The sequence below is a fragment of the Triturus cristatus genome, chromosome 11 (genome assembly GCF_964204655.1).
Source record: "Triturus cristatus chromosome 11, aTriCri1.1, whole genome shotgun sequence".
NCBI classification, from domain to species: Eukaryota; Metazoa; Chordata; class Amphibia; order Caudata; family Salamandridae; genus Triturus; species Triturus cristatus.
In genome coordinates, this window is record NC_140594.1 from 1,042,315,757 (window position 1) to 1,042,332,467 (window position 16,711).

At 45.7% G+C, this 16,711-nt stretch overlaps 1 protein-coding gene across 1 annotated transcript in view; it reads right to left on the reverse strand.

Annotated features, from left to right (window-relative positions):
- APOD (apolipoprotein D) overlaps window positions 1-16,711 on the reverse strand; it is a 54,698-nt gene that overhangs the window by 22,994 nt on the left and 14,993 nt on the right. The window contains exon 2 of the mRNA XM_085633840.1: window positions 9,778-9,939. Within this exon, the coding sequence (XP_085489966.1) occupies window positions 9,778-9,906 (129 nt within the window). The 5' untranslated portion in view covers window positions 9,907-9,939. The remainder of the gene's footprint in view (window positions 1-9,777; window positions 9,940-16,711) is intronic.

Below are 16,711 nucleotides of genomic sequence, written 5' to 3' on the forward strand. Positions count from 1 at the left end.
ATGCTAATAGGGAGGTTTCAGTCCTGTGCTGGGGCGGAAACCAGTCTGCGAAGGGTGAAGTAGATTGTTGGATTCTAAAAACTCTACCAAAACTGGATTGACGTGCCTCTCCAGGATATTACTCAGCCTAGGGAGGAGGGAAATGGGGCGATAATTCCCCAGATTATCCTGATCAAGGTTAGTGTTTTTTTAGAAGGGCCTTCACGATTGCGCATTTCCATGCGGGGGGACCACTCCACTGGAAATAGACGCATTGATCAAATCAAGGATTACTGGAAGGATGTTTCCAGTGACTGAGGTCTATGGAAGGATGTTTTCAGTGACTAAGGTTAGACCACGGGGAGGTGCAGGGTCCCTGGGGGAGCCTGATTTTACACGAGCCATGATGGCGTCTAATGTTACAAGGTCCAATAGGGGGATTTGCTCCAGTACTGCTTGGGTACAATAGGCTGGAGCAGTGACAGGAGTCAAATTTTGTTGACTGCCAGTAGAAGGGAAGGTTGAGTATATAGTTTGTATTTTCTGATGGAAGAACTCAGCCACGTTGTTAAAGTGGGCAAGGGCACCAACCATGGTTGGTTGTTGCTGGGGCAGTTTTAAAAGGGTTTTAGCGGTCCGGAAGATTTCCTTGGGGGAGTTAGATGCTAGATACATTTTTTCCTCGAAAAAGGAAGCTTGTGCAGCTTTAATTCTGGCTTTACAGGTTTTAATAGCTTCCCTATATTTTAGTTTACTGGAATCTGCATAGTCCTTTCTCCATTTTCTCTCCAACCTTTAACAGATTTGTTTAAGTTCCCGTTACTTTGGGGAGTACCATGGGGAGATTCTCGGCCTACATTTCTTGTGAGTGGATCACTGGCTGGCCTAGTGGCTTCAAGAACTGATATCCATTGTTCTATATGAAGCTTAGACCAGTTGCGTTCCTTGCAACTGACTTCCATCTCTAATGAGATGCAAAGTGGGCGTCACTGGGCAGGACAACCTTGTAAATATCGCTGATGTTCACATCGCAATATTTACAAGGCTGCCCCAGCATTTTAGCACACGTTAGTTTTTGGAGAAAATCGCTGTTTTCTCCAAAAACTAACGTCTGCTAAAATGCAGACTTACCTATCCCTAACATTGGGGTGGATTATGCTGATACGACCCTGTGGGTTTTATCAGCAAGGTTATTGCCGTTTTGCAGGGAGCATCGCGGGAAAATCAGCGATGTTCCCTGCAAAACGGCGATAACCTCGCTATCTCTGGAATTTTTAATCGCCCTGGAGAAGGTTTGGAATCCTGCATAAGAGTGGAAGTGACAAAGGAACTCATTTAGTATCTTCCTGTGAGGGGGTGGGGCCGGGGGCGCAACGCCAATCTCCTTCCTTACCTGTGGTACGGGGAGTACGAACGCCAAATAGAAAGTGGAGATCCCGGAACGAGACTCCAGAAAACCCGTCAACCACACCATCCTCTCGTCTTTTCTCACAGACAGGCAGGTGGACGGAAGGAGGTGGGACTAACCCAGGAAGTGATCCTCATCCGCCAGTAAAAGGAGACCAGACCCAGGAAGTGGGGAGGAGAATCGACGAAGGAGCAGGAAGACGAAGGACGAGGAAAGTAAAGCAGAGAGAGAGGGAGCGGAACGACGGTGAGCCGGAGCAGGTCGGGAGAGAAAGCGGAACCGAATCGGAGGATACGGAAGAGTTCTGGAGCGAAGACTGGTGGTGTCCCCCGGAGGAGGCTGTGGAGAGGCTGCAACTCAGGAGAGTTGCGGCGAGGCCGGTGAGTGACGAAGCCCCAGGGGAAAGACCGGCAGGGAGCGGGGAGGAGGGAGGAGACTGAGCAGAGGGAGGGGGGGTGGAAAAGGGTACGGGCGGGATCCCGGGCACTGATTTGATTATTTTCTTTTATCGAGTGCACCCTTATTCCTGCAACCATGTATACTTTCTTTCTGAGCACTGTGTGATTATAAAGGCGATTTGTATACCTCTGAAAATCGGTCAGCCTTCCTCACCCCGCGGACTTTTTCTGGCACATCCCTTTTCTTCCCCCCCCCCCCCCCCCCCCTTTTACTCCTTAACTTGCTTTACCCCTGAGGCGGAAGCCGGGAGATCACCCTTTTAAAAATCTGTATTTCTTGTGTCACTATTTCGCCGAATATTTGATTTTAAAATTGCACTCACCTGCCTGGCTCCACCAGAAACGGGCTACAGAAACGCCTAAAACAGCGATCTTCGCTGCAACAAACAATTGTAAAAGCTAACGATCCTGCCGCCATCGACGGCGAGGAACCGAGGCCACGCCTACCCTAGGCCACGCCCACCCGTCCCTTTTCGCTCCCTCAAAAGATGTGCAATCACCGGACGCGCAGCGGACGCGCGCAGCGGGCGCGCCGTCAGCGCGCCGAAGGCGCGCCAAAGGCAAGCCCGTCTGGGCCCGTCCGGGCCCAGACGGCCTTAGGCCTAGCCACTATGCCCAATCTGCAAAAGCGCATCTCATACTCCCGAGGATCACTGCTCGCCTGGAACCCGAAAAAACATCCCCAGTGCAAATACGTCCTCAAGGAAGACACCCCCTATGTAGGATGCATCCGCTGCAATAGACCCGAGGAAACGGAACGCCACCAAGGACTTCGGCTTGGCCTTCTGAATTGCAGATCCTTAGTAAAGCACGCCCACGAAATTAACATCCTCGTTCAGGATGCGATGTTAGATCTCTTGTTTCTGACGGAAACATGGCTGACCCCGCACAATGACTTCGATGTGGCCAATGCAACACCCCCGGGCTACCAAATATGTTGCCTGAATAGAACAATCGGTAGAGGTGGCGGTCTCGCCATACTCTACAAAGACCATCTTAAATGTAGAATTGAATGTGGGACCGTTAAAGACTGCGAGAACTGCCACTTCACAATCCAGATCTCTCCATCTACCTCCCTTTCGGGACTGTTAGTGTACCGGCCACCAGGCTCTCTAGGCGAATTCACCAATACTCTAATGGACCACATCTCACTTAAGACTATTTCAGTCTCTAACTTTCTCCTCCTAGGGGACCTTAACATGCACTTTTTGGACCCCACGGACAATGCCGCAGCAAACTTGCTTGCTGATCTCACTACAGCCGACCTTCATCTGCAAAACCCCAAAGCTACCCATGAGAAAGGTCAACTCCTGGACCCTATCTTCTCCAACATTAAGAACCTATATGCCCAGGACCCTACTCCCCTACCCTGGACAGACCATATGCGGATCCTCATGCACTGGTCACTCGAAACGACACCAGCGCTCAAACAAAAAACAAGGATACTAACCAGACGATGGCACAAGTTAGTACCAGAGGAATGGGAGGCCAAACTACGTGAAACCATCGCCCCCCTATCCACGGATCCAAACACCGCGGACAGAGAATTCACGGATTGGCTAGTCCGACCCTTAGATAGCTTCATCCCACTGACCAACACTCTAAAACATGTAAAAAGAATCAACCCCGCCCCCTGGTACACACCCGCCCTCATTGCCCTTAAAAAAGAATGCAAAAAGTCAGAACGCACTTGGAGGAAAAACAAGTCCATAGAAGAGAAAAGCGCTTATCAATCCTCAATGAAAGCATATAAACGTGCCCTACAAGACGCCAAAAGGGCTTACTATGAGGAAAAAATAAAAGGCTCCTCCTGCTCATCCAAGGAGACTTTCTCCATTCTCAAAGAACTCCTCCATGTCCCTGACCCCCCACAGAAACCCATGGACCCCAAAGCAGCGGAGGAAAAATGCGTCAAGTTGGCCACCTTCTTTGACGAAAAAATAAAAAAAATCCTCACCTCCCTCCCGACCGCCAACTCAGACTCCATAGAGAGAGCCAAGGAGCAGCTGCCCCCTCCCGACAAGCCCTCTTTGGAGTCGCTTGGCCCAGTTACAGAAGAGGAAGTAAGTGTCATACTCACCACAACCAAGAGCGGAGCCCCTAGCGACCCAGTCCCCATACGATTCGCTAAAAACATCCCGCTGACCATAGTTCCCCAATTGACAGCCCTCATTAACACTTCGCTGGAACAGGGAGAGGTCCCTTCAAACTGGAAGGAGGCTGTCGTCAAAGCGCTTCTCAAGAAACCGTCGCTTGACCCAGCAGACCTTTCCAACTACAGACCTATCTCACTCCTCCCTTGGATAGGTAAAGTCGCCGAAAAACTCGCGAATAAAAAACTGTCGCACTACCTAGAGTCAAACCAACTCCTCAACGACTCACAGACAGGCTTTAGACCAGGTCAGGGCACGGACACTGCTCTCCTCGTAGCAGTAGAAAGAACTAGGGAAATCATCGATACAGGAGGATCAGTGGCAGTGGTCCTCCTAGACCTAAGCGCGGCCTTTGACACGGTCAGCCACCAGGTCTTAACCCAACGTCTGGAGAATATTGGGGTCAAAGACAGAGCGCTGAAATGGCTATCGTCCTTTCTCTCCCGACGCTCCTACCAAGTATGGGAAGGCGAAAGCCGCTCCCCCTCCATCCCCCTCCAGTGCGGCGTGCCTCAGGGCTCATCCCTGAGCCCCACGTTGTTTAACGTTTACATGGCCCCACTGGAGGAACTCGTCTCACCCTTCGGAGTCACTATCGTCAGCTATGCTGACGACACACAACTGGTGGTGACACTCTCCCACCCCAAGCTAGAGCCCTCTAATCTCCACGACTGTCTCTCCAACGTACATCAGTGGATGAGTGACTCTGCTTTGAAACTAAACGGCTCCAAAACGGAGATCCTGCTCCTAGGACATAAAACCACGAACCTCCCCTCTAACATCTGGCCTGCCTGCATGGGTGAACCCCCCACTCCCAAGAAGGAGGTCAAGAGTCTCGGAGTGTGGCTGGAGACCGACCTTACCTTCAGGACACAGGCAAGAAAGACGGCCGGCATATGCTACGGTCTACTTAAATCTTGCAGGAAGGTACTCCCGCTACTACCTTTCCAGCCGCGTCTCATGCTGATCCAGGGCCTAATTTTATCCAGGCTGGACTACAGCAATGCCATTTACCTGGGCTCTCCAGAATCCACTCTTCAGACTCTGCAAAAAGCTCAAAACGCCGCAGCCCGACTCCTAACGAACACCCCGGCTAGATCATCTGCCAAACCCGCACTTAGGAAGCTGCACTGGCTCCCTATCAGGGAAAGGGTCACTTTCAAGGCCCTTTGTCTCGCCCACAAGGTACTACACAACACCGGCCCTCCCATACTAAACAACTGGATCACCCCCTATAGACCCACCAGAGCGCTTCGCTCGGAGCACGGAAACCTCATTACGATCCCCAAGGTGAAAAAGGCCCGCATAGGTGGCCGCCGTTTCTCGGTCAACACAGGAAACAAATGGAATGCACTCCCTCTGAGCCTCAGAGCAGAACCCAACCTCCTTCGGTTCAGAAAATCCCTCAAAACCCTACTCTTCCCCTAAGCTGTCACTTCTCCTGACCAAACCCATTTTGCGAGTAAAAAGGTTCAGCGCTGGGATACCCACCGGGTGACTACGCGCTCTATAAAACCATAAAATAAATAAATAAAATAAATTTTACAATTTTCTTTCTGGTATTATAACTTGGAAGAGGGGCCCATTGTGTTCTAAAGCACACCTCTCCCCAACCCTATCCTCCGCGAAACAGCTGAGGTGAAGGGTGTTACGGAAAGTAGAAACTCAGGCTAAGAAACACGGGTGAGGTGACGGGTAGAGCAAGCCACATAAGTACTGAATAACCCTGAAACTGACGGCCCACTGTTTCCTCTTTTCATGAGCCTTCGGGAGGAACCAACCACGGCCGAAGAAGCGAGACAGACGCCATTGAGATCCAGCTCAGAGGAAGACGACGACAAACAGCGTTTCCCCAGTACCTCTTCACGGCTAGGACACGATACCTTCCCAGCGGCCACCTCAATGAGTAACCTACCTGATAATAAAATATTCTCCCTTGGAAAATATATTCAGCCTCCGCGTCTGTATATCCGACCCGCCCTCCCACACTTCCTTAGTTCAGGAACTTCACAAATGTCTCAAGAGCTGACAGAATTGCATACCACCACAAGTTATCTGGTAAAGTTGATCAGTTTAATGGAGCATTGAAAAATAAAATGACTGCAATATGTGAAGGAAAAAGGACTAAAATGACCAGGTGCCTTACACTCTGGGGCTCATTACGATGTCGGTCGGAGTTCCCACCGACCGACATTGCCGCAGATGCGGAACCGACCAATCTTCGGTCGGCCTTCCCGAAACTGCAATTAGGATGCACATGGTGGAGTCGCAAACTTCCATTTTACAATGGGAGCTTGTGCAGCAGTCCGCAACCGCCCGCAGCACAAGCTCCTATTGTGAAATGGAAATGTTTGCACATCCCAGCACCGTGTGTCTCACTGTGCCTGCCACAAGGTGCAGTGATGTGAAGGGGGACGGCCTTATCCGGAGGCCAGGAGAGAAGGAGCCCTGCTAGCGGCCCCCAAAGTCACTCACCAACACTCTTTCCATGTCGGAAAGGCAAACATGGAAAGGCTTTTGGAAACCGAAATCATAATCCCGACATTGGAAATGCCGTCCATATGGGATTATGTGCGGCTTCCGACTGACCAACAGGATCCTTGAGCCCGTCGGAACCCAGTTGGTGTCCCCGGCCGGTTTACACTCCGACCGCCGACATTATATTTCAGTGGTTGGAATGTTAACCTACCATGTTGGTTGGTAAGCCTCTAACGAGCGAGCAGTGGCTTTCTAACAGACATCTTAATTAGGCCCTTTTCATTACTGATGATGATAGCTCTTCCTAGCCAAGAGACTACATTGAGCCCAAACAAAATTGCTATTGGTAGACCCATGAGTCTCTTCAGCTTTTATTAACTTGCACCTGTCTCATGATGTGAATCTCTAAGCTCATCATTGATTGGTTTGTGAAGAAGAATGCAGCATCCATACAGGATGCAGTGAATGTAATATGGCAATACCTAAGAAACTGGCCCTATTACTTTTCTAGTCTTTACTCAAGCTGAGATCACCAAAATTATTTTTTAGACAACTTACTGTTCACCTGGATCAGTGTTTCTGATGAAATAGGAATATACTACATCTGTGGCACCTGAGCATATGTGTGCTAAATTAATACCAAGCTATGGAATGTTGTTGTCCATCAAGTATTGGATGTGGAAGGTGGAGCCTGTGCTATAACTGGAGATAAATGTTGCACCTATATCCCTGGTATCTCTCTAAGGATCCGTGAACAGATTGATAATGTATGTGAAAGTTTTCAGGGTTTGCATAATTTTAAGGATGGGTTAGAGTGGTGGTAATGTTGTTCCTCGGTGAAAATTGTTTTTAGAGGGTGGGTATGAAGATACTCAAGTATTGCTACTGACAAACTCTCCTCTGAGTCTGTATTGCCTCCATAGCTAATCTCACTAGAGGCAATAATACTTTTCCAACCTACTCCTTGAGATCCTACGATGATGATAAGCTTAATGATGATACCTTGATAAGTACAGAAGATGGTGAAAGGTTAAGTATTTCATTTGATGAGTATTGAACTGACTTAAACCTTTCACTGCCATTGTTTTTTAATGTGTTTTATGATGTATTTATAAATAATACGGGAGGTGAAAGGGCTACTGCGAAATGTAGATCACAATTAAATAGTTCTGAAGGGGTGGATTGTGTAAGAATTTATTAGCATTTCCTTGTCTTAGTCTAACTGTAAACTGCTATGGCTAAGTCTTCTTGCTCATGTTAATTTAGCCTTCCACATCTCTGGGACTATGACACACTGTGCCTTGGCACTAGAAAGTTGAAGTCTGCAAAGCTGCTAGCTCAGCTGAATTTGCTTACATTTTTGTTCCTTTTGATGGGCATCTGCTAATCTCATGAGCTCAGTTAGACGCTGCCTTGTATGTTTTGTGAGAATTTAGTCTTGTGATTGATAGAAACAGTGCATGCAGCAAGGTACATATTTTAGTCTTTCTATCTCTTGGGGATCTAAGTTTCATTGCTAATGTACGGAGACCCTTTTGTAATTTCTGTGATTCATAGACTATTAATTTTTCCATTACCTGTTTACAGGTTCAACTGAAATGTGAGACTGAGTTTTTTTTCAACATCTTTGTTTACTTCTCCCTCAATGGCCACTTTGTCTGTGAAACCAAATTGAGTGCGTGCCACAACACCTGTCAGGGACTTTAAGAACACTGATAATTCTCCCCTTGTTCCACGGTGACCCTAATCATCCTCTTTTCTCCCCTCGACATTCTCTTCTTCACTCACTACTTACAGTTTCTACAGTCTGACTCTGCAATCCGAGGTGTCCTCTTCCTCTTTTGTTCTCAACACCTATCTTCCCAAAACAACCTTCCCCACCACAGTGGCTTCAGGATAAGTTAGGAGATATCCAGCTATTCACCATCAACATGTGGTTTGCTCTTTAATGCGTCAATCTCTCTCATCAAAGTGATACAGGCCACTTTGAATGCCTCCCTCTCCCTATCCCATTGCTTTTGTCAAGATATCAAATAGTTGATTCCTTCAATCATGTGTGGAAGGCCAAGTTCTACAACAATGTAGACCTAAAGATGGGATACTTTATGCTCTTGCTGCCATGCCTTCTGTGGGTAGGAGGGAAATAGCATGATGTGGCAAGACCCTGACTAGATATTTCAAACAATCCGAAACGTTAAAACGTTTACATGCTGCCGCACCCCACCAGACAGTCAGTCTATCCTGTGGCAGGTGGAGTACACAGTGGAGTGGAACAAGTAACCCTACTAACCCTCTTTTGAGGTCCCCATTGGATCGTAGACAGGCATCAGCTGGAGTAACATCATAGAAGTTCCCAATGGTATTACAGTGAGCCTGAATAAGTTTAAGAATTAGAGAAGAATGCAAAGCCCCTGAGCTGCTATTGGCAAGCCTCCCAACCTTACCAATAACAGCTCCGTTTGGCTAGCAATATGCCCAGCTATCATCATAAAGTAGAATCAACCACTTATATTGGGGAAGAGTAAGCACAGCATGAGATATGTCACTCTGTTTATATCACAAATGAATGCAACATGGCAGTCATTGTGAATTAACCTGAAAGAGTATGTAAAGGAGAAGTAATATCTGGCCTCCCATTTGGTAAACAGCCTCCCACAGTTCACCAAATTTTCTTTCTTATAAAATGGATATGGACATATTAATTTTTAACAATCATAACTTTATCTTATTGCTCCACCCATCGTTCCCTTAGTAAGCCAGCTTACAATGGATAATGTTGATTTTGCTAGATGCCATTATTTCAATACTCTGGTTCACAGCTTCACTTAAGCACCATCACCAACTGGCAGTACTCCAAATCTCCAGCCGTCATGAATAAAAACCATACACACACAACTGTATTAAATAAACAGAAGCCCCCCAATAGCCCCTGCAGAACTTAAAACTAGATTTATATGGATAGGCGGTCAATTTGCAGCTGCCCAGATACTAGAGTTAGAACATCACTGATGGTGCACTCTAGACACCTGGAGTATTGCCCGTGCTAGGTATAGTCTTGTGATGTGATCTAACAATAGAAAACCAATAGCTTGCCCCCCCTTGAAGCCGGTGCTAATGATAAGTCTCATTTGGCACAAAATAAGTCGCAACAACAATAAGCCCTATTTGGTTATATAGTTTTTAAAGGATGAAGGAAAAATTATATTTTTAAAAGTCTGCTCCAATTGTTAGTAGATAAGCAGTACAAAATAGCGCTTGTGTTTTTTCACATATGGCAAACTGTTAAGACACGTAAACTAACCTTGCTTATATTGAAGTTCTCCTGGACTGGTGGCTCTGTGCAATCACCATAAGTAACTCTGTCAAAGCCAAAGAGTCGACCACCTTCAGAACTAGAGAGGATGAGGAACACTACAAATAACTCCAACATATTTCTAATCCTCCGTGACGACAAATAAAGAACCTGTAAAGAAATAAAAGGTTTGGCATTGAGACACTGGGGCACCTGGAGGTTGGCATACATATCACTAACACATCTTGGCACTAATTTGAAAATCCTTTTAGCAGCAAAATATTTTTAGTTTATGGTATGGAACTCGGCAACAGTGATTGAAATTCTGTGCACCTATACATTCTTTATATTAGAGCAAGAAAATTATTCAATGCTTTTTTTCAATACAACAACACATATTTCAGTAACCAATCTGCTGTTTATTAAAACTTCTTCAGCAAATCAATCCAACAAAAACAAATTGTCTGAAAATTAATAGGAGGTTGGCGGATGGAATACTCCGTAAAAACTTGGTGTATATCCAGTCCGCAGTATTACAAGCGCTATAGTAAGGTTTGATCTCTTTGAGCTAGAAACAACATGTTTTTCGCTGAAATCTGTATATTATTCAGAAGATTATGGATTATGTGGCAAATGCGGCAGATTCATAACTATGCTAAAAACGCTGCAGCCGCATATTTGGATTATTCCAGTTGCCCTGGCTATAATGCACTCGTAATACAGAAGACTGGACATCTGCTACATTTGAGACGTTGTATCCCATCCACCAAACTTTAATTAAGGCCCTTAGTGTGACCTGAAAGGCAATTCTAAGAAAGGTTATATTAATCACTATCCTTATCAGTATCATAATAATGGTGATAAACATAGGAAACTATAGGGATAGGGTAGCATCTAAATTAGGAATAGCAACATGATGATACTTGTGGATGAAGTGTATGTGAAAGTGTGTGGGAGTAACCCACCACTTACAGATAGAAAACATAACATATCTTAAATGTGGGAATTAGTACAGAGAGGTGAACAATAGAAGAACAAGCAGTGGCACTACCAATAGGTCTCGCCAATATAATATCTATTGGCTTTGCCAATGTTTTGTAGCCATGTTGCAAAGTGGCTGAAAGTAGAGAAAACAAGTTGTATGACACAGCCAGCGTTGACCACTTTATAGTGCTTTTTTTTTTTACTTTCAGCCATGCTGCACTGAAGCCAGCGCTCCTGTACAATATGGCTAAAGAAACATTGACAAAGCCAATAGATCTTGCATAGGCGAGACCTATTGGCTTTGCCAAAGCTTTTTTTCATTGAGCGAGCACATCTATGCCATTGAACAGGCTACCAATATATAAATAAATAGGATTTTAGATATGCAGGCATTATTGAGGTTTTTGCTGGGTGCTTTGCTCAAAATAGCATCAGAGATTAAGCTCTGAATTGATCTAATAAATCTTTTGACTGTTACTTTTTGGCTATTTACATACTATCTAAAGGCCGTCCTTAAGCGGTACATATCAGTTGGGTCACACTTTCGTTCACAATGCAAAGGCCTGTTCCAGATAAATAAATAAAGTCAAATATTTTACATTTTTCAGGCGATGTCTTTTAATCAGAGTATACTGCTCACAACTTTGTAGGGATTCCTTTGGGGTTCCGGCACATCTGCATTGATCTAAAAGACAATTCGTTAATCTGGATTAGTCCCCTACCCTCCACCCTTTTGCTGAAATCTGAGCGCTCTATGGCATATGGGATGGTGGCTGCCAAGAGCGATGTAGCTTCGTCGCTGCAAGGAGGGTAGAAGGAAATGGGCGAATTAAAGCTTCTCTGTGGACAGCCTTTAAACAAATCACTGTTGCTCAACGAACTCCTTTATGGTGAGGAACACCTTACGTGGAGACACTGATGCGCAACTTTAGGGTGTTCTCCGTCATCATGTTGTAAACCCAGCAGATCAGCAGCAGTCTCGATAGATGCACTCACGGCGACACTGGCACATAAACTGATCTATGATTTGAGGAAAGGCCAAACGGACTAGAGTGAGTCTCGCATATGTAATGAGTCTGACACAGACACCTATTGGCCTTTCAGAGGCATTAGCCCTGTTGATAAACTGACTAGTTTGCCATTGTACCACCATCTCTTTGAACGTACTGCATATAATTATATCTGTATATTCTGCTCTCGCCAGCAACCAAATGGGGAAAACCTAATTTAAGAAATACTACAATCTTGGCATACAGTCCAATATAAACACAGGATTTAAATAATACAATGACCAAAAAGGTTTCAAAACATATATTAAGTGAACGTGCATGAACACAAACTGTCAAATTTCCCGTGCTTCTGTGGCAAAATTAAACCATGAATAGGTGTACCATGTACCAAAAAATCAAAAGCCTTATGACAGACACGGAGGTACCTTAGCAACAAGAGGAGAAGGGTAGGTTTCAGTACAAGAAAAACAAGCGCCCTCGGAAGACAGCACCTGACATTTGACTTCAGTCTTTGAATGCCGAGCAAATGTGATGAGATAAGAGCAAGATTTACAGGCCTGTTTATTATAAAAAACAAGTTTTTGGAAAAATATTGTAAACACAGCTTTGGCATGGGGAGGTACGAACTCAAGCTGGACAGCCTAAAGCAGATAAAGCCAGCGAATGGAAATCCAGAAAACGTGAGATACAAACCACAAAGCCACAAGCGACAGCAGACCACCCTCCTTGTGATTAAATTTAATAACAGAAAGCATTTTTTTCAAAGCAGCCCAGCGCTGCTTTAAAAAACAAAATTAAAGATTTGCTTTTTGGAAAACTTCAGCAGGAGCCGACAATGGTCCGCAGCATGGCTTCCTACACCGCCCGAGGCTGCCAAGATGATTCACAAAGGGCCGGGGATCCTTTAGGGACCCCTTTCCCCTTTTTGCAGTTACCTCCCCAACTCAGGGATGGGTAATACATTAACAGTTTGCAGAATGAGAAATATAGTAGGGGGGTTTAGTCGGAGGGAGTGGCATATGGGAGGAGGGTAACCATGACAAAATGATGACCCTGATATACTGAACTAGTGTTTGTCGTAAGGGTCACATACCTCTTCTATCCCTCCGCTATCCTTCTGAATCCAAATAACTGTCTAACCTATCCATCACTTAAATTCCTTTCATATTTCACTATACTAATTCAACACTAATCCTTTATAGGTTCAGGAGTAGCGTGCTACTCGCCAAAAAAGCGCTTTGACGCCTTATCAGGGGTAGTAAGCGCTATATAGATGCAATTACAATACAATACAATACAATTTGGTATATGGGTGGCATAGATGGCAACATTTTGGCACTAGTACATTGCATGCACTTTTTGGCCAAAGGGATACATACCCATGGCATTTGGGGAGAACCAAGACAAAGTGCTGGTTCTGGCACAATGGAGGTAATTTGTGACATGTACCAGTAGCACATTTAGAAAGGAAATGGGGTCAACTCCTGGGAAACATAGGTTTTATTGTTTTGGCACTTGGTACACCATGAAAGGTTATGGATATTGAATAAGTGCTCTTTCACAGCTATTGGCTTTTGAGCAAATTTATGTGAAAGTTTTGCTTCATAATCCACTATTTGACAGAAGTTTGTTCAAAACTTTTTTAAGTGCAAGAACCCTGCAAATCCCACTAGAAGAGGTCTGGCTCACTCGCTTGCAACAATTCAGGGCTAGTATTACGCCCCAGCACTTTCAAAGATCATGTCAGTACCCTAATATAGGTGGTGGCTCAAAAACATATTTGTTGCTATTTTAATCATGCACTTATTATGGGACTTCAACAAAGTCACTTTTTGTAATAATACCATGGTTAAGCTCATGTGATATGACTTCCAGGGACAATTCAGCGCCAAAGATATTATGACGTCACTTCCTGCGATGCCATTAAGGTCAAACGGCATGTAATGTAACTTCCGCTACCCCTTGTGTTTTGTTGAATCGAAGTCCATAGTAAAAGGGTTTTGTACATAAGGCGTACAATGCATAAAATAAGTTCGTCAATATCAGCCAAAATGAAAATAAGCATGTTCGGTTTATATAGATGCAAAACAACAGGTACCACCAAAACAGAAATCCAAAGTCTATGTCAACTTCACTGGGCCAACAGAACAGGTGATTCTATGTCTTAGTTAAAAAAAATATATATATACTGAGCTCATATTTGAATTTACTGAGGGGGAGAGCTTTTCTGAGGGAAAGTCAGAAGAAGATCCATCATTTTTGGGCTGCTCCCAAAAAGGCCTTTTCAATGTTTTGTGTTTCAAAGTTTTCGAATCTTCCAGAAATAGACCTCGTTGGCTATAGATGAGCGAGCTCCCCCAGGTATCTTGTTTTTTTATAAACTGTTTTATGGAGTGTATGGACGGCCTAAAGGTAATGCAGCCGAGTGTATCAGAACACCTTGCTTTGAGCGAGAGGCATTGGAGATCCTTTAGCACTGGGATTATCTTTATCGAGGATCGAATAGCAAAACGATGTGTAACAGTCTGGATGGTTGCTTCTGAGAGTGCAAGTTTGGCTCTGGGAATGTCAATCAGGAGGGCATGGCCATCATTAATTCTGTCTAAAGTCTTCCTTAGGAATGAAAGGTTTTCATTTTCTTAAAACTCTCAAAAGGCGGTGAGCACCTCTGACCAGATGTTTAGTGTGTTTGTCCAGGTGGAGTTCAGGTAGAGTCGGTACTGAGGATGAACCCAGAGATTTGGCATTGTTTACCAGCAATTGTGTAAGTTAAAGGGGCAAGAATTTTGTAGGATCTTCAAATACAAAGTTTAAGTTGGCTAGGAAACACTTTTGAGAAGCTAACCAGCTGTGACTGGTCTACTGCGATCGTGTATGAAATTGTGGGTTCCATTGGCAGTGTGTGGTCTTTGAGGGTCAATGGTGGTTTCTGAATGCCTGAAGGACGCTCTTCCCACCAGTCTTACGCTTGCAACTATTTACACGCGTGGTCAATAGCTTAGTGTGACATGAGCCATTGGATCATTGGAGTATATGCCATTGTTGTGGGGCAACCTTTACTACCTCTGCTCTCCATCATGGATTCTGAAGCACACAGGAAGAACGCCAGTGGAGGAAGAACAAGTGTGATTATGTCAGTTTTTAGGAAGAATGACCATAATGGCATCATTAATAGGAGGAAACAAGACAAATGATTGAAGAATTTTGTCCCTTTAATAATAATAATCCTGTTAGAAATGGGATCTCTGGTTGGCTAAGGCTTGCGCCAAAGCCAGGCAGAGACCACCACTCTAGTCAGGGCAAGGGAGTTACACGCCAAAGATAACCCCTGCTCACCCCTTTGGTAGCTTGGCACGAGCAATCAGGCTTATCCCGGAGGCAATGTGTAAAGCGTTTGCACGTGCACACAGCAACAACATCCCAGGCACACTACAAAAGGAACTCCACACAAGGTTATATCAAAAATAGCCTTTGTATTCTCAAAACACCTTAGAATAGTAAACACATAATATACATGGTGCCACCTGGCACTGGGTCATATCTACAAGGGATTATATACACCTGACAGGGCCCACTGGACCACTGTCAGAACCATCACAAAGCGAACTTAGTAAAAGTAACAGATCATAAACGTACAACCAGTAACCACTGGTAATCACTGTACTTAGCATCAGCCTTTAAAATAAACTACATTAGGCACAGTATCACATCAGGCGCGAATTACATTCTGCGCCAACCTCACCAGCATAAACACATTATGCAATCATCTCAGAAGTCTAAACGCATTAGACCCTAACCTCCTAAGTATAACTCACATTAGGGGCATAAATCACATAGTGAAACATAATCTCACTAGCATAAACCATAATATGCAAAACAACCTCCTAATCATAAAAACCACATTTAGAGGTATAACACAGGGTGCGTAAATCATACTAAATATATAAGACATTTCCTAGCAGCCTATAAATCTCACATCAGGGCCTGGCGCCCTACAAACCTAATAGTCCCCCTGGCCAACTGGCCTTCTCCAAGGGGCTCAAATGCCCTGTGTCCAGAATGTCAGGGCGCGCTGCCAATGCAGCGGAAGTCAAGGGTGAGCAATCTGCGCAGGCCTAAACGTAGCAGCTGGCACTAAGTGCTGCGCAGCTGTGAAGAAAAGTACTGGGGCAGAGGAGTGCATCTCACTCCTAACTTCAAACATGCCCCCCAAGGAATGAATAACCTAAACGGTGCAACTGCCCACTACTTGCTGGGCAGCTGGGAATATTAAAATGCGGCATGGGCTCTCAGTGGCCCTTAAAACAATTGTGCCCCCTTCGTTGGAGCCACACGGGGCTCTGTAAACAAATCATGCCCCCAAGCACTGTGGCCCTCGGAGGCCCCTAAACTATTGGGCCCTCGTTGGAGCGCACTGGCTCCTAAAACAATTGTGACCCCCAAGCGTTGGAGCCCCACAGGCTCTGAAAAAGAAACATGCCCCTCTGTGTTGGAGCGGCCCGCTGCTAGACGGGGCCGCTCAAAAATGTGAAAATGGCACTGTGCCTCGAAGGGCACCAACCGCATGGAGCCCCCACTCACCGGGACTCCACAGCAGGACTCCGGTCTTCTCTGGGGCTCTGGTCTCCTTTTCATCCGGTCCCGCTCCTGGGGGCCGGGTCTTCTCACAGGCGGCGGGCGGGGCTCTCTCACGCATGAGAGCCTCGCTGGGGGATCCGGCTGCATCTCCCTCATGGCACGGGGCTTCCCCTTGCTCCTGGGAGCCCCGCGTTGCCATCGGTGGCCTCAGCTGCCTTTTACTCTTCACCCGGGCCCCCTCCTGGGAGCCCCGGGACTTGTCACGGGCATTCGGGGAGGCGGGGTAGACTCCCGTCCTCCTCTCACGCTGCCCAGCTTCCACACTCTTCGGCAGGGAACAGTCCCGCCCACGTCCCAGGCAAGGTTTGCCG